Genomic DNA, 25,580 nt, shown 5'->3' with positions numbered 1-25,580 from the left:
CAAAATACAACTGCATATAAAATATGGATACAAAAACATGAATAATTCTGAGTGTTGAGGGTTTTTCCTCTTGAATAATATTTTAAAAAAAAAGAAAAGAAAAGAAAAGGTGCCCAAAGAACTGAATGTAACCTCATATTTTCCCTTTGGTTCAAAAGGCCAACCGAACCCTTGTTACAATACAGGAAGAAAAAAATTATTGTCTCCTCTTCCATCCTTGACCTTCCTGTATACTATAGTATTTTATGCTTTAAGAATTAGATAAAAAGATTTAAGATAAAATGAATGATTAAAGGAAATAAAAAACCTTGTTTTTAATAAAAATCCTTTTGCCCTATATTTTACATGCATTTGTATTTCCCTTAACATGGTGAATAATCACATAGAGGCTGTTCAATTGATCTCTTGACCTTTGGGAACAATGCTGAAGGATTGTTGATATTCTTGTGAGGCAAAGCTTTGTAGAGTGGTCTGAATTGACTAATGTCTTATGTAGTTTGTTTACATCCATTCAGACTGAGACGATTCAGAATGTCCTCGAAAGGAAAAAATTAAACATATTGCTTTTCTAGACTGAACAGGCACTGTTTGGATTTGAGGCACAATAGTGACGTAAACAGAACGTGCCAGAATAAATAAAATGTCTGTTTATTCTGTTGTATAGCGATTCAAAGCATATGTGTTGACAAAATCATCCTTATCGAGACATACACAACTCTTCTTCTAACGGATATCACTGGATCCAAGAAATCGCAATGTCTAAGGCGGCAAGGTCTGGATGTTCTTTTGTACAGTTCACACCTGTTTGTTCTATTTTAAAACACATGACATCCAGCATCTCTGTCTACTAGTGTAATAATTGAACAGAGTCATTTTTGATACGCCAAATCAGAGAAAATAATGCGCAAGAACATTCCTTAACTGAATAACTGAAATGGATAATAAAATGAAGGTAAAAGTAGAAAATGTTTAGTTCTGATTACTTCTAAAGCCACAAACAAATGACTGATTTACTTTGCCTAGTTAAAGTATCAGATCCTGGCATGGGACTTTCAGCTGAATTCCACTCTGAATGAAACCAGCTGCAGACAGCGGTGTGTGATGGGAGTTATGTTGGACTAACAGGGATCTTCTAACTTTAGGTTGATCTGGGAGTTTCATTAGCATTAATCATCATTACAGCTGTCTGTAATTCTTATCAGAGTCAGAGTATGCAACCTTCATTTAGATAACACCTCTTGAGAAACCAGAATGTGACCGATGTAATTTCTTACAGAGCCAGGGATGAACTGGGGGGGTATAATATATAATACTATATAATACAATACATATAATACTATGGTTATGGTCATTATAGCCAAATTTATCCAAATGAAAGGCAGAAGACGACAGAAGGCAAGTTCACATACTAACTCGTTTTTATTAATACAGAACTGCATGCTACAGAGACTGTACAGCATTAACATTTATTCATTACAAAAACATGGTTTTTGGGAACCATTTCAAATAATGGAAAAAAACGGAAAACAAAAAAAAAAAAAAAAAAAAGAAGGAAAAAAATTGAAAAATTGAAATAAAAACAAACCAAAATAAAAATATAAGAGCATAAAAGAGAACAGGAACATCACAGCCGTTAAGGAAACATTCAAACTATTCATCATTAGCATCTTAATAAACCAGAGAAGTAATCGACGGGTTACAGTTGCGTCATGTCAACTACAATGGCACCGAATGAATGATTCTCTTGTAGCTTTTTTACAGCTTCTTGCAACATCAACATGCCTATTTTTTCTATCTACCTATATGTAGTAGTGTACTTAAAAGTGGCAGTTTGTGTTTTTTTGTAGTATTTAATAGTTTTTTATGAACCTCCTAATATACATAATTTGGCCCTTGAGGGTTTATACAGTATGACGTCCGTCTTTTATTAAGTTTAAATTTTATTATTTGACAATCTGCTACCAAACACATTTGTTATAGCAACATTTATACTACATACATAGCAATCTATGTAACGTCACAGCAAATTATGGTTGAAAAAGAAAAGAAAAAACAAACATTGGACAAACGAAAGAACCTACAGCGTCATAAGAGGTGGAGAGGAAATTATCACAAATTTTGGCACGGGAAAAAATCTGTACACGAATCTACAGTCAGGCGGAGATGAGACTGTGCAATAGAAAAGAAGGGCTTGAGACGAAATTCGACTATTGAAGACATGGAACCCACCGTCCCCGTTTCAAGTTTCCTTTTCACCTATTGTAAAATGGCTTATAGATATGTTTCTAGAAATTAAGTTGTGCATACGTCTGTTCGTTGTTGTTGTTTTTTTTTTTTGCCTTTTTTTGCGTTTTTGCTTTTTTAGGTTTTTTTTTGAGAATCTACACTGTAGTTTAGGTGGAATCCTGGTTTTCAACAAAATAAAAAAATTAAAATAAAATAAAAATAAATTCATGTTAAAACGATAAAACATTTGAAACTTCAAAACCTCCTTGTAAAAATGGATCATTTATATATATATATAAGTTGCTTACGTTAAGAAAAAGAATATTTATACAATGTATTAAGAAAACGAAAAGATTTCAAAAAGGGACAACATACAAGATACAACAAGCAATCTCTAAAGCAATAAATACTACTGGTCCTAGCATTGTGACAGTTTGTATTGAATATCCCAACTCCCCCCACCCCCCATCCCACCCCACCCAAAAACACCCCTCCAATCGAGTCCACCCACCCCAACCCGAGTCAACCTCCCTCCCCCTGGTAAACAACGACAAAAAAAGAAAGATAAAACAGACAACGCAATGGAACAATGCATATTAACACAGTAACCCCCCAAATTTCTGTACATTTAAACAAGAACAAGTAACATCACAATTAAAGTTGTTCCTCAGGCGGAGAGGTGTCTCCACAGTCCTCGTGCCCTCTGAGTTTTGGACAGCTGTAAAATGATTGGTTCACAAGCTCGTATTTAATACAAATAATGAAGGAGAACCAATTCTTTGAGAAAAGGGCTCACCGAATCCTCGCCTACTTTGTATATCTGTCTTTAAACATGTCTATGTAAAACTACATAACAATTATGTGTTTTTCTGTTGTACAGCTGAAAAACAAAAAACAAACAAAAACAACCCCCCCCCCCCAAAAAAAAATCATAAAAAATTTGGCAGATTCACAAAGCTATACTCTACAACTTAGTGTATTTAATTATCAATATTTAATCATAATAATTTCATTTTTTAGATAATGACAGGTCAAATATTGACCAATGAACTTTAATAAAGAATTAACAAAATTTTCAAAGCCATATCGCACAGAAAAAACTGAACACAGAATGAAAAAAGACAGAAGACAGATGGACAGACCAACAGAGAAAGCCGGTTTAAAAAAACAACGAAGCTAGTCTATCGACTTAGTTACGAGTGAAAGGGGTTGTGTCGGGGTGGAGCTGGGCAGCAGAGAGTGGGAATGACACGCCGATGTGGGCCTGGAGGAGGCGGAGCCTGTGGGTCGGGACGACGACACATCTGAGGGGTCCAAAGAGCCGTTGTGTGCCGAGCCGGACGTTTTGCCCGCCCCGGAGTTGTCCAACAGAGCTAAGGGTGGAGGCGGAGCCATGGAGAGGTGTTGGTGTTGGGACGACGAGAGCAGGGGGGGCGGTTTCATAGTCAGTGAGAGAGGTTGCATTTGTTCAGTCTGTGGTTTGGACTCTTTCGAGGACGGGGAGGGAGAGACCATGGAAGGGGAGGATGGGGGGGACTCTAGTAAGCTTCCGTCCGAAGAAGGAGGACTGGCACAGCTGCCTTCACCTTGAATGTAGCGAATGCACTTCTTTTTTCTCCTAAAAAAAGAGAAAAAGAAGGGGGACATGTTGAAGCTCTTGGTTCGAACACCAGAGTGAATCACACAGAGCCGTAACGTCCATTTAAATGCACATATCTTAAAGTCGGGACACCCATGCTGATCTCATTAGCAACTTTTGACGGACCCACTTTCAGACTCTGCATGAAAATGGACGCTAGAGCTGGACGAGATTAGCCGTCTCGCTCTCACATGGTGTCACACGATTACATGCAGAGAGGACAGGACAGTGGGAGGACGAGAGGAAGATGAAGAGACAGAATGAGGAAGGAGGATGATGAAAGAGGTGAGGCCTACATCTCTCTTTGTTTTCCTTCGGCGGCACAACGCAACTCCAAACAAAAGAACTCCACCCCGGTTTCGCAACCCGCGAGGGGATCCATCCGGTTTACACATCAGCTTGAATTATTACACTCCTCTTTCTCCCTTCTTTTTTCCTGTCTTTTTCCTTGCGTTCCTTCAGGGGAAGTTCAGATGGTGGGGTAAGAGGTTAGAGAGGAAGCGCTACTCTCAGCTTGCCCCTAAGACATGTGTGTGAGCGCTCTGCACAGAGGTCGTGGTGCCATGTTTGCATTTCTGCTCGGGTCAGGACCCTCTCTCGTCTGCTACGCCTACGGCCAGCCATTCCAGCCAGCCACATCTCACCAGCGCCAAGCCAGCGCGCCGTGAGGTAGGGGTAGAGAGAGAGAGAGAGAGAGACGAGAAGTGATAGGGTGAGAGAAAGCGAGAGAAACGGAGAGAGCGGGAAAACCTCAGTGTACCTTGCCCTACCTGACCTGACCAACCCCCCTTCCTCCCCAAAAACTCCCTTTATCCTGCCTAAAGGGCGAGCTCAGTGATGCAGCCGAGGCTAACTCCAAAAGAGAAAAGAAAGAGCAACAAATACAGAGAGTAAAATAAAAGGGAATTAAATCAAAGACAGGGGGAGCCAGAGAGATGCGGGAGAACCGGGTTCAATTAACCAACTTCTTTATGGTTTCGTCATGAAAATAACAGCCAGGTAAGGATTGTTTCTCAAGTCATACCCCTGCCTGCTCTTATGCGTGTTGGTTTCAGACGAAAGTGCGAAAAAGACACTGAGAGGGACAGTCAAGGGAGGTAGATACACACTATGATGAAGAAAAATGACAAAAAGGGGACGATTTTGGGGCGGAAATCTTGTCACGGCCACTTAAACCCACTTGGTGTACAGTGGGCATGCACGACATGCAGCTGGAGGGATCTGCACAGAACAGACTTAATACAGAGGAGACATGGCACTCCAGGGTCAAAGATGGGTGAATAGAGACAGAGATGTGTTTGTTTGATCCATCTGCTAATCTACCATGCCTGTACAGCTACAAAACGCCTTTCGCATGGAGGCCGGTCGTGAATTTAGGAACGGTTCAGGTCTGTCAATGTGCTAACTGCCTGTCAAACAGCGGCAAATAAGCTAATATCCATTTTTTAAGAGCCATATTGATTCTAAGTATCTCCCTGTGTTCCATATTGATTTATAGGTCTCTGAGGGAATTTCTCCAGATGCATCTTTCAGGAAACAGAGCTGAGTGGGGTCTTTTAACCTTCCAGCTCCCTAAATCAAGACGCAATTACCAGCGTTTCTCTCAGCACAGCCCAAAAATGCACAGGCTGTTCCTCTGAATAACAAGCGGTGCTGATGAGCGGCACTACCCCTCAAAAAATACAATATCAACTGCAATAAAAATAGTTTCTGGCTAGCAGGATAGTTTTTGGAATTGAAAAATATTGAGTGGTTTCAACTGAAAAGTATGAACAACAACAGCTCATCTGCCAACATTTAACTCAGGAAAAATTGCATTAGAGCAATTTTATTGTATTATCATTGTTTTATATACACTCCAATTCAAATGTTTGGGGTCAGTAAGATTCTCACCAAACCTGGCCTAGAGAGAGTGGGTTTTGGAGAATCAGGTGGATTTCTAATCTAGAAAGGATTATGAAGGACAAGTAGAAAACGGAGAGTGGAGTATCACAACAGCACAACGTCTGATGCCCACGATGAGGGAAGGATGAAAAGGAAAGAGTGCACAAGCATGACACAGAAAAGGGTATTACTTAGCAGAAACAAATACCTACCATCAACATATTCCCAATTCAAAGACTGCTTGTATTAGAACAGAAAGACAAGAGGTTGGGACTGAATAAAGGGTTATAAGAGAGGAGTGGAGAAGGAAGAAGAAGAAGGGGAGGAAAAAAAAGAGAGAGGGGGGATGAGATGGCATCACCCCAACCCTGCCCTCCACAAAACAAGTGGCTACATCACACAGTTCTAACAGAAGTGACCGGGCAGAACAGTACAAAACAGTAGATTAGCTCCTTGGGCAGAAAAACCAGCAACAATGAAGTATACTAATATAAAAATACTCGAAATAAAAGTTTTTCCTTGACTTGAAATTTGGACCACAATGCTTTTGTAATTATTTTTGTTTCATCTTTTTCTGCCCGAGGATTTCAGTTCATCTGAAGTTCTTCTAAAGTCAGAAAAGGACAGAAGCAAGTAAGAAAGAAGTCTTTGTAAACATACAAACTGAAACAAGGCCTCTGAGATTGAAGTAGGAAAACATAATCCATGGAAAAAAGTGTTGAGAGAAGAAAAGCTGATTTTTTGTCATCTTAAAATCATCATCATCATCATCATCGTAATTTAGACGTTCTCCCCAATAGTGAGGCTGGGAATATACCTGCAGGGTTTGCACCATAAACCCAGCTGGTCAAGCCCGAACAAGGCACGACACTTCTTAGGGGTATTTGCATCTGTTATCCATAGAGGAACATAAAAACACAACAAAGAAAGAAAGAAAAAAAAAAAAAGCACATGTCATTGGACACAAAAAGGCATGGAGCTAGAGCAAATGATTCAGCTGTGGACATTGGTACCGTGCCATCCCAAAAAACTTACCATGACCAGCCCATCTCAACCCCCTGGCCACACCCCTCCCCCTTAACAGAGGGAAATAAACCCCACCTTTTTATTTAACCCCGCCTCTTTTCAATTTCAAAAAGGAGTACTCCTTTTTCACACACTCACACAAAAACAAACACACAAACAGCCATTTCACCCCACCTAGAGGAAAAAAACCAACCCCATCTCCCAGATTTGCAGAAGCTGATTGGCAGAGGAAGTGGCGTGGAGAAAATGCGAGGTTGAGAGAGCCAGAAAAGTGGGAGGAGGTACCAACGAGAGAGTTCCCCAGCTGTCACCTGCTCTAGCACACCTGCCGGCACACCAGATACACACCTGCATGGGCCACACCAGTTATTCTGCTGGTCGAGCCCGAAGCGTGCGCGACACTTCTTTGGGGCGCTCAGATCTGACGTGACGAAGAAGGGAAGAGGAAGCCAGTGCAGAGGAGAGATGAAATCAGAAAACAGAGCGGAAAGAGAGATAAATTGAATCCAATGAGCTCTATTAAAGTCTTTGCACTACTATTTCCCCTATAGATAAATTTAAATAGTGGCAATCAAATGTGCAGTAATGCTTTTACAGACATATTTGACCATATTTTGTTAGTAATACAAATCATTTGAAATTAAAAATAAAACTGCAAGAAACAAATATGAAAGTAAATGAATGACAGAAATCAATAAATCAGCACACAATGCATGCCTTTCATAACCAAGGCTCTTTATGAATAAATGCTCGTTTGTTAAAAGGTAAGCAGGGCGGAATGCAGCAGATATGGATACATGTCTGCCGTACATTATCTGGCTGTTCTAGACTAGAGGAGGTGATAGGGACAGGTTGTTGAGGTAGCAGTAGCAGGGAGGAGCTATAGGAGGGAGGCGGAGCATTAGTTTAAGCCAGGGAAACACTACAAAGCTGCTTCATAAACAGGCCTGGCCCACATTCATCCACCTCGAACAGTCCACCTGAGCAACAGGGTAAAGGATATGGGTAGACGAGTGTTTGAGGAGGGTGAAGGCAGGCCGTAAGCAGGGCAGATCAAGAGGAGACAGGGCAGAACCCGCACTCATGCTGGAGGCGTGGAGGGCAGCTACTGAAGGCAGTAGATTAAGGAGGTTTACCCTGATAACAACATCTCTGGTTATTCTTAGCATAAAGAGGTCTTTCTTATAAACATACTGCAGCTGCATGCTTAGAGTTTACCAAATCTGGGTTTTTTTTTTTTTTTAACATAATAATACATGACTTTTAACATAGAAGCATCTTTTGATGAAATTATGTGTATAATGAAAAATGGAGCAAAGGAAACAACTAAAAAAAGGAGCAAAATAAAGTAAAGCAATGTATTCTTCAAGAGAATTACAGAGCTTAGCAAATAAAATATATATAAAGCAAATATGAACATGTACATGTAGCATTATTCATTAAAGAAAGTTCATTAAATATTTGATATACTGCACAAGCACAAATAAATAAATACATAAAGAACCAAAAAAAGGGGAAAAAAGCAAGTTAGTAATTTAAGACTCAAAATGACATTAGCACCTGTAATCGGAGGGAGTGAAAGGCAAGGGTTTGGAAAATATTCTCTGTGTTCTGGAAAAAAAAAAGAACAAGATACAGAGGCCTTCAAAAGGTGTCCATGATGGAGAGAGACCGCAAATACATTCTTCCTGGACAATAATCAGCATCATAAAGAAGAACGGTCAAGTGAATCATATCAATGTAATCAGCAAACCTCCTTAATTGAAAGATGTGGGTTTTAAAAAACATTTTTTTTTTAATATTATTACTATATAAACACTTATATAAAAAAGCATGCAGCAAGCACAGTCCAAAGTTACGACCACATAACCACATAAGCACAGTGACAAGCATAGGCGGCACATTCGGAGGCTGGCACTCAGTCACAAGGGTGATCAACTCTCACACTCTCAAAACATACATATCACAGTATGATAAATGCTGGAGGGGGGCTGGGCAAGGGGTGGGGTGGGGGGGGGGGGGTCAGCTGGTGAGGGGGGAGGTGGGGGGGTCATGCATATTCAATGTTATTAATGCTCAACATGGGGCAAGGGGAGGGGAGGGGGATAACAAGCAGTCTATCGTGTAAATATTGCATTGGGTAGCATAGCTATATACAAAATGAGGCAGGCACAAAAAAAAAGAGATAAGAAAAAAAGGCTGGACTTTCATCTTTGAGATGTCACACTTGTGACAGATGATGGGTCTGCTTTAATATGAGAGATAATTGCAGCTCACTTACCATTGCCCTCTCCTGCCTGCTTTTCCCTTTTTCTCTTCTTCTTTTTCCCCTGATAGTTACCCGCCAGAAAAAGAGAAATAGACAGGAACCTTAGTTATTATATTGCAGAAAAGACCGAGACATGAAATGAACAAGAGAGGCCAATGTTTTCACTGATTTATTTATTCATGTAAAAGCCTCAAGGTTTGAACTGCCACTGCAGGACAGAACAGAACTTTCCCTATCTTTCCCCTCGTCCTATTTCTCTCCTTTTGTTTATTCCTTGTTGTCTCGCTGCTGCTTAGTTTTCCTTTCATTGTGAAACGATTGGAATCTCTTGAGGTTTCTTTGAGCGAATCAGTTTACTGGAGGGGAAGAGCAGAAGCGAGAGAACTTTCGTTGTGTTTGTCCTCCTCGAAAAACGAGCTACGGTTCTGTTGGACGTGTCCACGACCACTGATTTCGTTAAGGCTGAGATCAGGCCCAGGCAGAAAGATTATCTTGCTCCGGTTGAGGAACTTTGACTAGGAGAGTCAAGATACGTGGTCAGACTCCAAGGAGAGTTGACAGGCTGGGCGGTGGGGCCGTTTGTCAGGCGCGAAACTCCGGCGGAACTGTAAACGGTGCGCTCGTTCCCCATTTCTGGCGGCGGAGAGAGATGTCCTCTTTCATCAAAGCTGCGAGGCGTTTAGGCCCTGTGGTTATTTAATTACTCTGATCTCAGCTCGCCTTTCTCTTTTTAGGTGAACCAGTGGAATACTAATGAAAGCAGAGGAAAATCGTACAGCACACGGGAAAAAAAACAGAACTGACTGCACCAAGGAAAAGAACATGTACAGCAAATAGATTTAAAATAAATCGAAAATACTTCCAGCTTGGCTAAGCTGCTCTGTTTTGCTGGTCTTAAAATGGTTTTGAGCAACTAAACCAGCTTAGACCAGCCAACTCCCTAAGTTAGAGCTGTTTTTGTGAGTGCTGAGTGCTTTAGTTTCCTCCAGAGGCTGTTGGATGTTTGTCATATGATTTGTAAAATACACATCTAGATGGCTTTAAACTGCTGTGTGGCCCCTGGGGAAGGAATAAAGATTGTTACTTGTTGAAAACTTAAAAACTTACATAGTTGTCTCGTGCCGACCAGCCGGGGTACAGCTGCATGTGAAGCTGTCGTTCTTTCCTGGCTAACTCGTAGTATTTGGCCTGCTCCTCTCGAGACAGAGCGTGCCACTGCACATAGAGAAACACATACACACATCCATCAAAACTGCAGCCATCACACTCAGAGAGAAAGAAACCACTGATATTTTAGGCTCAAACAACACGGAAGTGTTTCCATGAGCGGTCCAAACACCGTGATTAAAATTTCCCCTTCCCATGGTGTTGTACTTTTACTCAATAGCAACATTGAGCAAGATTACAATTATACAGAAATAGAAAAGTGAATAAGCAGTGTTTTTCCACCACCGACAACACTGCAATCTGTGGTCTTAGCAGTTGAGACAGTCTGCTGCCACTTCGCGTAATGCTTTGCCGTTTTTGGATGTGTGTGACGCTTACCCTTCGGCCTAGGATCTGGTTGATAGCTGCGCTCTCTTTCAGTGTGCACTCTGCCACCACTTTGGCTCTCATTTCCTTCATGTAAAGCATGAACGCGTTCAGAGGTTTCTTTATGTGTGGCTGCTTCTTCTTTTCCTCCTCCTTTTTCGCATCCTGATGTTTCCTGCGAATGGGAGGGAGGAGATGTTAGCGTATGCATACCAACTTGATTAATTAACAGAAAATCGTAAAGTGAACTTACGAGCTGTTGAGGGATCCAATGTCACTGTGAGAGGACTCCTGCTTGACGTTGGGTGTGACGATGGCTGGGTGGGGGATCCCTGTGGTGTGCAAACTGTGGTGGGGGGGCACCATGTGAGGAGGGAACCTGGAGGAGAGAAGACTGTGTAAATCGTCAGAGTGGACACGGGTGAAATGATGGATGGACACACACATTCACAGAGCAAAGCATTGACAATGAGCTAAAGACTTCACACATTACAGAAGCTATAAACACAAAGCAACAGTAACCTAATACATCTGTTATGTGGGAGAAGGGAAGTGACACTAATTGACAAATCCAAGATCTAGAACTCTCCCTAAAACTTTTTAGATTTTAGATTTTAGTTTCAAAATGCATTTTGAAATCATACGAAATAGCAAGAGTGGGTTGTTTGGATCATAAAAGAGGGTGATGATTAAATTATTGGCTAATATCATGTAATTTTCCCCTCCAACATACACATCAGCAAAATAGAAAAGTTCTTTCAGAGGTGGATAATGTGATTACATTTTGATTTGAAACATTTTTTTCTTCAGAATAATATGCACTGATAATTTGTTCATAATAACAAATAATGACCAAAACATAAAAGACCAAAAGTAAATAAGGTACTTTTTATGTTGTTTTTAACATCAACATTTGATAGGATCATAAAATATGGACTATAATATTAGTTATTACCCATACAACATAGTTAGGTCAACAGAACAGAAGGTATTTTGAAGGTGGAGAAAAAGATAAGTTGATTGCAAAAACTTTTTTTTCTTCAAAATTTATTTAAAGACTAAAAGCATTTACAAAGTAAATAAGGTACTTTAAAGGGAGTTAAACGTTAACCTTTTTTTCGATTTGATTTGATCATAAAAATGGAACATAATATTATTGGTTAATATTGTTTTTCCGAACTCACATGGCCTTATTTACATCAGCAAAAAAAAAAAAAAAAGTGGGTGGAAAAAGGACTATATTTTGATAAAATTATGATTTTTTTACTTTCAAATAATGAGTTCTGATTAATCACATTCCATAGACATGTATGAATCAAGTAAACGGTTTTTAAATCACTATTCTTTGGGAGCATTTATGGTGGTCATTTTCTTCTCATTTATTTACCATTTGATTTTTTTTTTACATTATAAACTAAAATGTTCCCTGCCTGATTGAAGGACTTATCTATGATATCATCCCTCAAGCAATGTGTAAAGATCTGTAGGAAAGCAGAATAAATTCCTGAGCATACAAATGAACATATCTGTGCCCGTGTGTGTGTGTGTGCGCAGCGCATCCTAGCTGTGCGTGGCCGTACACAAATCTGAGAGAAAGAAAGGAGGATGATGAAAAAAAGAGAAGGAATAATTCTTTTTTTTTCAAACAGCTCATTATCTGCTTGAGTGTGGCTATATGGCTTGGAGCCAGAATATAATGATGAGCGTAAACTCACAAGGAACAACTAGTTTCTGTTGAAGGTTCTCTCTGGGGACTGTTTCCCCCCAATCTCTCTTCTCCTATTCTCTCTTCCCTTCATCCCTGACACATGTGTGTTTGTGCCATGTCATCCGGGCTGCCCGTCCGCTTCTACTGAGCGGGGACCGGCGTTGTGGCTGCAGTGCCGTGATCATTAGCCCCCACCTTTTTTCTTTCTCTTTCTGTCCTTGCATACTTGTTAAAATTTCCTCTGTTCCACAGTCCAATTTTTCCCTCCTTTTCCTCATGACTGTCCCATCAGCGCCGCCCCCACCCGTGCCGCTGTTGCCATAGCGAGGCCCAGGTTATGGTTTAAACATGACGGCCATCCCTTTGAAGCGCAGGGCATCATTCCGCTCATCAGCACGCAGCGGAGTCTGCCACCAATTTAGCCCCGCTGAGGGAAGAGCGAGACAGAGAGGTGTGCCGCGAAGGGCCCCTGCAGGGTCCAATGTCTCAATCTTCTTCCACACCAGCCGAGTGTCAGTGAGTGCCATTTAATTGCCAATCGGAGCGATGGCCTTGGCGCCTGTTTAATGTATAATGACCCCGCCGGTGCGCTCTGTCTGTCATTTGCTTTCTCTTCCTCTGCGGAAAAAGAAGGGATTGGAGCGGAGGTGCGGATGAAGGAACATATCAAAGGGCAGGCACGGGCAGGGGCTGAGGGGCCTACACTTCCTCCCCCTGTCACCCAGGACGGCCGATACACCTGTATGACTCCAACCCCATTATCAAAACAATGTAGCTCATTTGCCGGATCCGAGTCCGCACTGTTCGTGCTCTGAAATGTATTTTTTAGGAGGCTGAAGTGGTACCTGGGTGAAAAGCAGATCGCTACATGAAGCTCTGTGTGCTAACTGCATAATAAATGGCAGCAGATAGGGCCATCAGAATCTCTCTGAGCCGAAGACAGGCACCAGAGAGAAACCTATGGGCTTCTCTTAATCCTGAGGCCTTCTGGAGTTGCTGTCCATTGACAGAGGAAGATTTTCCCCCCTCTTTCTTTATCTCTTGCCCTCTTTATTCACAGAAAAACCATAAACACAATTAATGAAACCTTTTCCTGCTGCTCATTATTTTGCGCAGGAGGCTGGTGACAGCGGACGCCACCGGTTTTGACACAAACATGCTAAAGCACCTTCCCTCCGCAGAGACACAAGACCACCACTTATTAATCTATGCTAATTCAATTACAGATTATCAAAACGCATTAGCTCTTCCCCAGCACATCACCAATCCCCCTAGCCCCCATTCAGAAGATTCAATTAGCCTGCACTGGAAATAGGATGATCACAATATAAAGGCCTCATTAGAACAGAATCAGCTGTCACTTAAGTGAAGGTCCAGTGCAGAGGCTGCAGACCTGCACAGGCGCCTGACGGCGGAGCAGGCAGAATAGGCTCATTCCAGGCCTTGGCAGGGTACAAATGACTTCTCTATGGAGCCGAGACCTCAAAACACACACAGAGTGAAAGCTGTTGGTGTCAAATGTTTGAGGCCTCGGTTTCAAAGCCAGCTGTTAATAAAAATGGACCTTTAAGAGTCAGGACCAGCTGCAAAGACCCTGTGCTCATAGGCAGAGCAGCTGCTAATGCACTCAGATCATCACTGCGGAGCTAAATATTGTGTTTCAGAGCTATTATGTTTGGCCTGAACACTTTAAACTGTGTGAGGATGATGAAAATATACTAGATGCAATTGAGAGATAGGGCCTTAATACACTCACGCAAGCAGAATGAATGCAAATTTTTTGTTAAAACATTCTTACATAAATCTTTTTCAAAAATAATTGTAATCAACATTAAATATAATTTGTAAACTAAAATGTACATTTACAATATAAATGTACCGCAACAATGATCCACATAAGTATTGTTTTGCGAATCATTTACTTAAATTAGTTTCTGATAGTGATGGGGAAAGTTACATTACAACATTGCATTACTCCCTAAAAAAGTAACTAATTACGTTACTTAGTTACTTTTTACGAAAACCTTTTTTCTCACCTGGGCTGGGCTTGCTTGTTTGTTTTTAATAACAACAGAAACGTTCTATTTTTGGCAAATGTTAAGGCCCTTTCACACCAAAAGTGAAATGAATAAGCCTCAGGCTGAAGGAATTTCATATTTACGCCTGTACAGTAGAGGGCACAGCTCAAACAAACCTTTCAGCTGTGCTGCCATTCTGGATTAAAGAAGAATAGGATACAGGAGAAGGAAGTTCGACATTTTTATTTCTAAATCTAATCTAAAGTAATTCTTGCTTATTGGTATGATTGAATTAGATCATTGAAGGTCAGCAGCAAAGACATTGCTGAAAATAATATCAGCAATGTCTTTAATCTAATAAAGTGAGATTAAATACATAAAGTATATTTGTGTAATTTAATATAGTTAATTATTACAGGTTTGCATAAAATTCTGAGATTGCATTTCACTGTTTTTATTCGTTTTGAGGAATACTGAATGTTTTCGTGCAAGTGAGATGAGTAAATGCACGTTCACATTTAGACTAGAACTATAATAACCGTCATGTTGCAACACCTCTGCACTTGATATGTACTTGATAAATACTTGGTAAATATGTTACTTTACTAGTTACTTGAAAAAGTAATCTGATTACGATACTCAAGTTACTTGTAGTGCGTTACCACCAACACTGTTTGTTTCATGAATGACTTGTTCACGTACATTCAATGTTTTAATGCAACCATTTTCACAAGAATAATTTTACACAAAATTTCACAAATTCATTCTGATTGCATTTCATGAATGAGGCCCAATGTCAATATCTTGATGTGCTGCACAGAAATATGGTAAAGGGCATTTCTGTGACCTCTGGAGTACGTTCTCCAAGGCTTTTCTCCCCTCAAACATGCTCAAACCAAGGTCAGTGCACAAACCTATCCCTGTTCCTCCCTCCTTCTCTTGCTTCCCTGCTCACATTTATCAATCAACGTCCTATGGTCTAAGCTCACCAGGCCTCCAGAGCTGCTTTTCCAATCACGCTGCAATTAAACAGGAGTTTGTCCTTGTCTGGAGACACAGGCTGGGCTTGAGTTGGTCTCTATTTCTCGAAACTATAAACCAGATGTGTCTCTGTGCCTCTCTGGCTAGTCTCACCACCATCATCATCATCATCTTCACATTCATCATCATTGTGAAAAGAGTATCATATGCTTCAGATTAAGGGGAAAGGCTGAGTAAATGCAGAAGAAGGTGACCACCATATGATACTGTTTGCCTCTGTTGGATCTCACATTTGTGATTGAATGACATAAAAGCAACAAAGCAAACAGAGATTTGTCATCTAAAGCAAACACCTCCCACTTCTCACATAACAGATGAGTAACAGTCACAAGGGAGCAATCGCTGTGACAGTTAAAACAAACATACGCTCACACACATATCCCACAATCCCCCCACACATACAACCATTACTGCTCTCCTGGGGACGTTTGCGTCCAAATCGCCACTTGAACCAGACCCCAACGGGCCACACAAAGCTCTCGCTCAGAGTCCAATGACAGCCCCCTGAAATCTGCAGCACTTTTACGAAGAGATTCATTTGCTTCTGTATGTAACAGTGGCTAAACGACGTGAAGACACTGACAGGCCTCTAGTTCTCTGCCATTCAGTCGGGGTAAACGTTCTTCAGGGGTCTCATTATAAAATGATAACAACAATTAATATTTTAAAACGTAGCAGATCGCATGGGACCATCTTTTTGAACACTGAGGCGAGAGCTGTCTCTCCTTAAGGGAGAAGTTTGTGGGGGTTTGACACGCTCACAGAGCACGCTTGCATTCTCAGCGAGTCGGTCGTCCCAAGGCTCAACTCACCTTGACATGGACGCATTGACAGTGAGGGCAGTTGGGTAGGGGTGTCTGAAACCTCCCGTCGTGATTGGGTAAACTGGTTGACCTTGCCTAGGAAAAGAAGAAAGAAAGAGAGGTAAAGGAAGGGATGAAAAAAGCACTCTCTATGCAGGCGGCTTTATTCTCATTTGATCAGAACAAAAATCTAGGGGATTGCAGAGCGCAGATCAAAGGGAAGCAAACTCCGAACAATTTGAATGCCACAAATCTGATAGGAATGGCTAATTAAATTTCATAACCCCGCGCTTGGTGTCGATGGAGGCCCCTCTCCCTGAGCTGAAACTAGGTGTTTTGTTGTGCTAATTAAAGACGAAGCACCGGCCCCTTTAATGGAGCCATCACGCTAATTGAGGTCTACACATCCAAAGACAAACAATAATGAATGTAAATTTATACCAAAATAAAGTGCAGAGAATCAAAGGGCCGTGGCTGCGCTTGGGGCCTCTCTCGGTATTTAGATCGCGGTGAGAAAACATTAAATTAACAGAGCTTAATTTGTAGCCTTTTGTCATATTAACAAGTGTTGACAAGAGTTACCACGGGAGAGCCCCCGTGTGGAATTGTGGGTAAAATACTGGCAATCACAGTTCATTACTCTAATTGGACAATACAGAGACATGCAAAATAGCATTTGCCACAAAGAGGCAATTTAGAGTTTAGGGGATGAAGAAAGCCATGGGTGCATTGCTGTGGGCCTCAGTGGTGCCTTTCTAGAATGTATAAACTATACAGAGGTTATGAGTTAGCTTTTGCGCTATACGATGGCCAAAGTTTCAAACTGCATCTTAAATACCTATAGGCACACAGCAAAGTGGGACAGAGGCCTGGCGAATATAAAATACATGATGCAACATATTTTAACAATGCTTAAAAGAAGTGTTATGCATGTCATATTTAGAGTGGAGCCAAAAGTCAGAGTTCACAATAAAAATGTGGGATCTGCGATTTAAAATCGAATTTAATCCAAGAAACAAAGATCAAAAAAACATTGATAACTTACATAATTAAATAATTTTTTTATTATATATTAAAAATATGTATTAAATACATTTATTTTATTATAAAAAATAAAGTATTTTGAAAAAATAGAACAAATACACTTTGATAAAATTATTTTTTTTAAATATTCAAGATAAAAATTTGATATATATGAAACATATTAAATAAAAAATGTATTATATTCAAAATGTATACATTAAAAGTATTTTAGTGGTCTCAGACTTTTGGAACCCACTGTACATTATTTTATAACAGCACAAAAAATAAAAAAAGAAGAGGAATAAAATTGGGCTGCTTACTGTGGTACTAACCATCCTAGCGGATGGGGAATCTGGCCTACAGTGCCAGGTGACAGGGGGTAGTAGGGGGATATATCTGGAGGATGTGGAGGCCTTGGGATTCCTGCAAGAGAAATATAATAAATGCAAATAAAAGAATGAAAATAGAGAGAGAGGTGTGTGTGAACGGTGTGAAAATGTTTCTGCTCTTGTCCTGACATAGAAATTCCCCAATGAAGTTTAAGTGTTAAATTTATCCTTTGTGAGATACACAATTGAACAAAGTCAACATCAGAGGGAGGTGGGAGAGGGAGGAGGTTGAGCTCACATGCGCAGCTCTAAATCACACGTTCTGATCAAAGCTTGTGGAGGCAGCCACGATGTTGTATGGCACACAGGGGAGAGGAGAAAAAATACAGAGCCCTGTCACATTTGTCTATCGAATCAGAGGATTAACAACGGGCGATAATTGAGGTTCACAAGTCAACAACGCAAACACTGTGGCACGTGTTAAGAGAGACTGACATAATAGCAGCGGATGTCTGTTGAAGTGCGGAAATATTGGTTTTAGAGTTTAACGGCCAATTAACTATATTATCAACATCACACATGATGGGTAGAAGGTTCAAAACAATTCCTAAAAAAAGAAGAGTCCACAAAAACAGCCTTCCAAACATCACCTGGTTTACGTTAGCAAGCTAGGTGACTTTGAATTGACTTAATGTACTTCCATCTATTCTACTTGATGCTATTTTGCCTCAAAACCTACTAAATCTGGTTTCATAAAAAAAAATAATAATAAAAAAATTCTGCTCAATACTAGTGGCTAATGTTAGCTGTGCAGGAAGAGGAAAACAATGCCTCCACAGCACATTGGCACTGCGTACAGCGGTCTTAATACAATTTGCTAATTAATTAAACTCTAAACTCAATTAAGCGAGCCATTAAGCAGCACATTAAACAGTCTCTGAGTCTTTAAAGAGGCCCTTAGTGATAAGGTCTGTTATGAGAGCAGAAAAAGCCCTCTCAAAATCAACATGCAGGTTGTTGACAGCTTTGAAGAGCAGCTGTTCGACTGTATAGTGTTGCAGAGGAGCAAAATACCTTTCTGTTTGATAATCTGATTTCAAAACATACCACCAAATGACATTATATCACACCTGAACAGAAATCTTTTTGTTGCGAGATGAGAATCCTGACAGATACAACATAAGCCTTCAAATCGAGTTTCCTGGTAAACCTCCTGCTCATACAGTTTTCATCCTGGTTGGGAAATCTAGACTCCACAATTGTCTGATTTATATGTCATCAAAAGGGGGGGAAATGTAATTTTGTTTCTCAGAATCAGAACAAGAGTTGCTTTGGGATCCCGCAGTTAAGTAACAGAGGTCCCTGACTACATCTCCCAGAAGTCAAGTGGCTCCACAGGCTTAACTGACCCAGGTCAACAGCTCCATCTCAACATGCACACAAAAGGAGGGGCGCAACCTTGGCCCTGTGCCAAGAGGACTCCAAAATCGGTCCGATGCATCTTGCCAGGTAGCTGTGAATGCAGCAGTACAGACTAAGCAATCGGCGAGATCATACAGTGTAACCGTGACAACGCCGTTAGTTAACCAGGCCTGAAGGTTAGCCTTGGGTTTCGTCCTGCCTGTTCTGAAATTCATGAATGTAAAGGAAGACGTGCATGCATATGTACCTGTTTTGGGGTCCACGTCTGCCTGTAGATGTGGAGGGGGGTTCCCAGGCGTGAAGTGCTCATTGCTGTAGGTGATCAGAGGTGTGAGCGGGTGCACATGGTGAGGGTGCTGTACCACAGGGACCTTATTAGACTGGCAAGAAAAAGAGAGGGAAGGGGGTGGGAAGAAAAAGAAGAAGCCGTCGTTAATACACGTTTGGGTTGGGGCAGAAACACACCAGCGCCTCTAATTCAACTACGCGTCCATCACAATCCGCAAGCCAATTCTCAGAACAGTGTGGTATGTAATTAAACACAGTTTCTGAGGTGCAGAATATTGATTCAAACAGTCATTGGATACAAAGACACAGTGCCTGATTGCATTACGTGACCCAAAAAGCATCACGTTTACAATCGCAGAAACCACGTAATATACCAAATGACAGCCAATCTAAGCACACTCACACTCTCCCTCCTTTTTCTCTGGGTTCTTGTGCTCCCACCCCTTCTTCTTCCTTCAGGGTCTGGTTTTGGAAAAGGTTTGCATTATAAAAGATAGGAGAGGAGGGGTGGGGGGTAAAGAGAGAAAATCCATTTCTGCATTTTGGTCAAATTGGTTTTAGCTATGTAATCTGCTCTTTGTGTTCTTAAGTGGCACAGGCCCCATTTTCAATTACCCAAGATTACAGCCGAGCAGAGGGGTGCTGAGGCATAGCCTGGCATTAGTGTATTCCCAGTACACGCGACCTAACCAGATTACTGCCGTGCTGTAGATTTGACGGGCCACACGTGGAAAGGGATTTGCTCTCGTAGACACTGTATAAATCGACGCAAACCGAGCTGACTGACAGGAAAACATCTAGCACCCTGAGCTGTTCGCATACATGCCCGCTCTGAGGCGTCCGCATGTCTGAGTGACAGCTGTGCATGTCCTGCAGCCAATTCAAGGGGACGGAAAGGGCACACAGGGGCCACTGTCTTTATTTAAAACGTTCAAAATTAAATCCAGGACTCGAGATGTTGTTAAAAAAAACAATGGGGCTGAACATCAGAATGTGTTTTATAAAAGCAGAGGCAAGTCATCCTTTTGTTAGGACTAAAATATCTGAGCTTTCAAAACGGGAAGGACACCAGGGCCCAGGTCTGAGTTGAAGTGTCCATCCAGGGCCTCTAAACTGGGAGAAAGAGGCACACAGAGAGGCCACTTTCAGCATTAGGGGCGTTTCGCTCTGCCATATTCCCAATGAAAGATTAATGAACTGAACAGAGCTGCTTGGGAAAAGAAAAGGGGCTCTGGGGACGTTTTCGGGGCCCCTGAGAGCAGAAAACAGTGTGGAGACAGAAAGAGAAATGGGAAAAGGAAAGCGTGAGGCCACAGAGAGAAACAACGAGAGGAGAGATAACATATAAAAATACATTTTAAAAAAAGAAAAGAAAGATCTGTCATCAGAAAAACAGACGGGGATGATGACAGCTGCCAAACACAGCTGACGAGTTTGTCATTAAGGGAACGTTGCCGCATACCCCTCCACCGCAAGCTACCCCCATAACCTCCCCCTCAGTAATGATGTGAAAGAATGTTGTCAATTCTCCCTGTGCTGAAAGGCTTTAGTAGCCATTTAAATGAGTTCTTTTGTCCGGAGCCTCTCCATTGAGGGACAGCTCCAAATGGCAGTCCACTGCGGCCACATTCACCAAGAGACAAGCCAAATGATTTACATCACAGTCACTAGGCCTAACAGAACCCCTTTCAAATGCCACACAGCCCCACGAATAATAGCTGGGCATCCCGTTTAACTGGCTTCTGGGGAGCGCAGCACGCTATCGCGGCTCGCTACAGTAGCATTTCTGCCCGCTTCTCTACCTGAACGGATCAGCAAAACCCTGAGAATAAAAGAGGTAGACCGGAATAGCTGGAAATGGAAATTACTTTAACTTGTACTATTCTCATTTTGAGAAAAGCGCCTGCTATATGACTAATAAAAAAGTGGACCTGTGTTTAGGCCTCATTTTAAAACATGCCAGAACTTTTCTGGTTGGATTTTCTTTTCTTTTTTTCCCCATGATGCCTTCTGGACAAGACACCCAGCAGGACAAAAATAACATGGCACAATGGATAATCAGCATACAAAAACACATTCTTCAAACAGTTTCCCTTCTGAGTGCTATTCAAGTCCATTAAGTCTTCAGTCTTAAGAAAAGCTTCACAATAAATCTGGCCCTATTGACCCCATTGCTATTGTACGGTGGCTTTACCCTGTTCCTCCAGACATGGCTAATTGTCTCTAGCAACTCAGGGGAGTGAGGAAGACCACCTACGTACGCACCCGTGCATACCCGTGGACAACCGCATACTGTCGGACGCTAACAATCGCAGAATACGCGTTATTTAAAACCCTACTTCTAAACAACTCATTGAGTTTGAAGACTGACACACGGAGGTCCAGCGAGACACACAATAAACCCACACAAGGAACACAAAGAAAATATGTGGGCGTCTTTTTTCCCTATTATGTGCAAAGAAAGCAGGCTACTTCCTGTTTAATCGTTTGCCAATACCTCCCACCACAACCATCATGAATAGATAGAAGAAAAAAGGCTAAAGGACTAATTCACATAACCAGGTAAATAATAATAATAAAGAAAATTAGATCTTTAGATGTGTTTATTTCTTGAGAAAATAAGCAAATTTGTAATAACAGTTTGTAGATGTGTTTGGATGAGGTGAATAAATATAAAATGTGTCAACAAATCTGTCAGCATACCCCATTGAGTGTGTGAGTAAATCTGTAGACATACATACCCTCCTCCAAACCAATGAGATTGACAGTTTCTGCTTGGGGTCATGACCCCTAGTGGTGGTCTTACAAAAGCCTGGCCTGTTTTAATGGAGAGGCCTGTTTGTCTTAGAAGAGCATGTCACACTCATTTTGATGCAGCACCTATCAAATCCTGTCCTTCACTCTCTTTTCCTCTCTCGTTCACAAAGTAACATGCAAGCACACACACATCCTTTATGACATCTATAGATGTGTCTTCAGACAGTTTAGTTTTTGTTATTATGATTAAAAAAAATAACTTTTTAAACTCACAAAATACAGTCACTTAAGAGAAAGAATATCTCAGGGTTCTCACACCTTTTAAGCAACAAGTTTTAATCCTTTTCTATGATTTTAGTAAAAACGTGGAATTAAATTTAATAATAGTAGTTATTGTTATTAGTATATATAAAATATAATAATACTTATTGTTAATATAGCGCCTTTCTCAAATAGGCCGCTTTACAGGGTAAGCCTTACAACAAAGCAAGAACTAATACTCTAAGAAATAATTTCATAGAGATTAAATTTTTTAGACAATGAAATATTTAAGAGCAGAACATTGTTAGAAAAATATATTTACTATATACTTTTACATAACAAATCAATTTAAATAATAATTTCATCATTTAAAAATGTATGAAAACCCTGATATTAAGTAAATCTTACATCAGTAGAGTTGATAAGCCTAAAGGGAAATAAACAATATTGTGGAAGAGATACAAGGAGAAAGAGAAAGAGAAAGAGAGAGGGCCGGACAGCAGCAGGAAAAAGCTGTTGGCGCTGCATTTCCGCTTGGTGGCACCTTGCAGAGCAATTTAAAGACAAAATGTGAAGGTGGCAACCTTGTGGCCCCTGAGGGCCCGAGCGTCTCTCTCCGCTTTACGGCATGATATGATGAGTTGTCACTGGAGCTTGTGGGCTCTAATGAGCTGTAGTGAGGCTGGGGTGGGGGGGGGCACACAGGGGGTGTGACATCCCCATGATGGATAGAGGGGCTCTCAGGCCTGCGAAATTCCAGAGCAAGCAAAAAAAGCTGCCAAGGACTTGAACTCGAGAAGCGTACGTGCCAATGGCTCGCATCCAAGCACAGTGGACACAATGCAGAAAACATCCACGCTTGTTTACGTACGAGAATGTTGAAATGAGCAAGAAATAGATGCAGCCAAATGTGTGCTGTTTGGAAAAGAAAGCTCGAAAATGAGACAGAAGAACTTCAAAAGAATGTGGAACTATGATGATGTCATCGTCACTATAACAACCCTCATCCACCCACCGCTCACACACAAACATACACACACAAACAAAACAAATGACTTGCTACAACATCTATGAAAATATAAATAGCAACTTCCCTCCTCTGTTCTCAATACTGAGGAACATTGTGCCAATTTTTTTATTTCCTTCATTTAAAAATAAATTTGATAAGGAAAAAAAAAATCACAATTCAAATGTCTCAAGTGGTTAAAAAAATAAGAAAAAAGTTATGTATTGCTTCCAAAGAAATTGAAAGCAACACAAACTATTTATGCATTTTAAGCAATTTATTAACTTTAAACTGAAGAAAATGACAGAATTTTTCTGTCAATTTAAAACATACAAAAGAAAAATTAAATGACTACAGAACTAATTTTCCTACATGCAAATTTCAAATCTCCAACAGGCTAAAATTAAGCACCAGGACACTTATTACTTCACTTCCTTTCCAAACCCTCAACTTTAACTAGATGCATCATGCACATCTTCAAATGCCATGTTCATCAATCTATCTCTTAGTTCTTCCTTATGAAACACACACACCACACACACACACACACACACACACACACACACACACCTTAAGCCACTCTGAGGCAGATAAAATGACAGTGAATCCTTACTCAGTCTAACAAAAGCAGAAAGAAGATTTTAAAAAGGCCATAGGAGTGTGAAAACAGCGTGTGTAATAGCGCTGAGCACTTACCCAGGCATTAAGACTGAATTGCCAGCAGCCAACCTGCTGTAGGAGAGACAGCCCAGAGGCCAGAGAGCCAGTCTTTCCTCCCCTCTCCTCCAGCCCCAGTGAAAGGCCTTCTCTCGGGTACATGAGCACCGCCGCGGCCCTCCCCTGTCCTCCACCTCTCACTCCCGCCAACGAATAAGAGTTTTTCTCCTTTCTTCCCTCTCTTCTTGTTCTTTTTCAACCTTAGCTTCTTTCCCAAAACTGCTATTGTGTTTGAGCGGGCGCATGTGTGTGTCCCTCACCAAAGGGTCGCACACACAGAAGTTCACGTGCACGCCATTGTTCGCAGGGCTTTTTTCTTTTTCTTTTTGGAGTGGGTCTTTTGCGGATCACAGGGAGATCGACGTCTTAGGACGTCCGGCAAGGCCTGTCCTCCGTTGGCGGATAATAACTCATCTCTCCGTCTCCGTAAGGTTTTCCTTCAGCGGTCAGTCGGTCCAGCTCAAAGTGATACGTTTTTGTTTTTTTTTAAAGATGAAGAGAAATCTCACTTGCTAGTTATCAGAGCTGCAGAGATGTCTTCCCACAAGCAAAAGAAACATGAAAAAACACTAGGAAAAAAGACTTATTACTGTTGTGCATGTGTCTGTCCAAGTTTGTGTGTATATATGTGTGTGTGTGTGTGTTTGTGTGGGTTCTGCAGTGCCTCCAGGATGCCCAAAGACGAACTAGCAGCTTGAAAAGCCTTGGCTACAACAAGGTAAAGCGAGCAAGGCAAGGGAAGGAGACAGAAAGAGAGAGAGCGAGAGAAAAGACAAGAGAAAACAACATCCACAAAGGGAGGGCAAGATCAGCAAAGTGTGGCAAGCAGTCACTTAGTTGTGTGATTCTGACAGTCCCCTCTCTAAGCCCACCATCCGGGGGAGGACGGAGGAAAAGGGGAGAAAGGTATTTGTCTGCGTTTTGACATGGACGTGACATCAATGTGGGGTCTTGTTTCTATTGTTTTATTCTCTTCTTCTGTTTTAAGTGGGATAAAGAAGATCTTACATTTAACTCTTTATGGCCTTGCCCTGACAAATCTACTAAGGCCTTTGGTACATCCATAATTTCTCTGTGTTTTTTTATTTTACTTTGCTGTCTTGAAATAATTTTTCTAAAATCTAATTGAAAACAAATTCTTAAACAAAACATTCTTCACAAAAAACAAGGAAATGAAATAAGGAAATGGAAGATGGAATGCTTACTAATAACTAATTAAAAAGATCCCATCTGATCAAACTCCATGTTTTTTCCCTTTGTTTTTTTAATTTTTTATTTTAAATGTAATTTTTTTATAGCCACAAATATCCCACTATTTTAAAATGTAAAAATGCACTGCCAAAACTCTAGAAACAGACTGACATTACTTACATTTTTTTTTTTTTTTTGTACAATCTTATTTCTTGTTCACATTAAAAACAACACTTTCCCTCCATTTTTATGAAACTGAGGAAGTGCACATGCTGTTTTTCAGCGCTTAAATTTTCCCTCCCTCTCTCCTCGCCGCTTTTCGGCTGCTGTCCTTTGGCCCTAAATGCCAAAACAAAACCCTGGGAATGTCCTCTACAAGACTCACACAAAAGCCAGCCTGACAAGTAAAAGAGCCCCGGCAACGTGGCAGCTAATTGCC

At 41.0% G+C, this 25,580-nt stretch overlaps 1 protein-coding gene across 42 annotated transcripts in view; it reads right to left on the bottom strand.

Annotated features, from left to right (window-relative positions):
* Nucleotides 1-1,395: 1,395 nt before the first annotated feature.
* Nucleotides 1,396-25,580, bottom strand: part of tcf7l2 (transcription factor 7 like 2) — an 87,515-nt gene continuing 63,330 nt past the window's right edge. For 5 of the 42 annotated variants that reach the window (XM_051914429.1, XM_051914448.1, XM_051914438.1 and 2 more), the window contains 10 exons: nucleotides 19,169-19,301; nucleotides 17,491-17,593; nucleotides 16,157-16,243; nucleotides 10,831-10,971; nucleotides 10,590-10,752; nucleotides 10,152-10,259; nucleotides 9,057-9,120; nucleotides 8,336-8,386; nucleotides 7,124-7,196; nucleotides 1,396-3,844 (listed from right to left, as the gene is read on the bottom strand). In XM_051914429.1, coding sequence (XP_051770389.1) covers nucleotides 3,403-3,844; nucleotides 7,124-7,196; nucleotides 8,336-8,386; nucleotides 9,057-9,120; nucleotides 10,152-10,259; nucleotides 10,590-10,752; nucleotides 10,831-10,971; nucleotides 16,157-16,243; nucleotides 17,491-17,593; nucleotides 19,169-19,301 — 1,365 coding nt within the window. In that variant the 3' untranslated portion in view covers nucleotides 1,396-3,402. Of the gene's footprint in view, nucleotides 3,845-5,960; nucleotides 6,023-6,566; nucleotides 6,640-7,123; nucleotides 7,197-8,335; nucleotides 8,387-9,056; nucleotides 9,121-10,151; nucleotides 10,260-10,589; nucleotides 10,753-10,830; nucleotides 10,972-16,156; nucleotides 16,244-17,490; nucleotides 17,594-19,168; nucleotides 19,302-23,929 lie in introns of those variants that run through there. The other 37 variants (XM_051914435.1, XM_051914449.1, XM_051914443.1 and 34 more) reach the window with 29 other exon arrangements.

This window comes from Ctenopharyngodon idella, chromosome 12, assembly GCF_019924925.1.
Source record: "Ctenopharyngodon idella isolate HZGC_01 chromosome 12, HZGC01, whole genome shotgun sequence".
NCBI classification, from domain to species: domain Eukaryota; kingdom Metazoa; phylum Chordata; class Actinopteri; order Cypriniformes; family Xenocyprididae; genus Ctenopharyngodon; species Ctenopharyngodon idella.
This window is presented reverse-complemented; position numbering and strand designations above follow the sequence as displayed.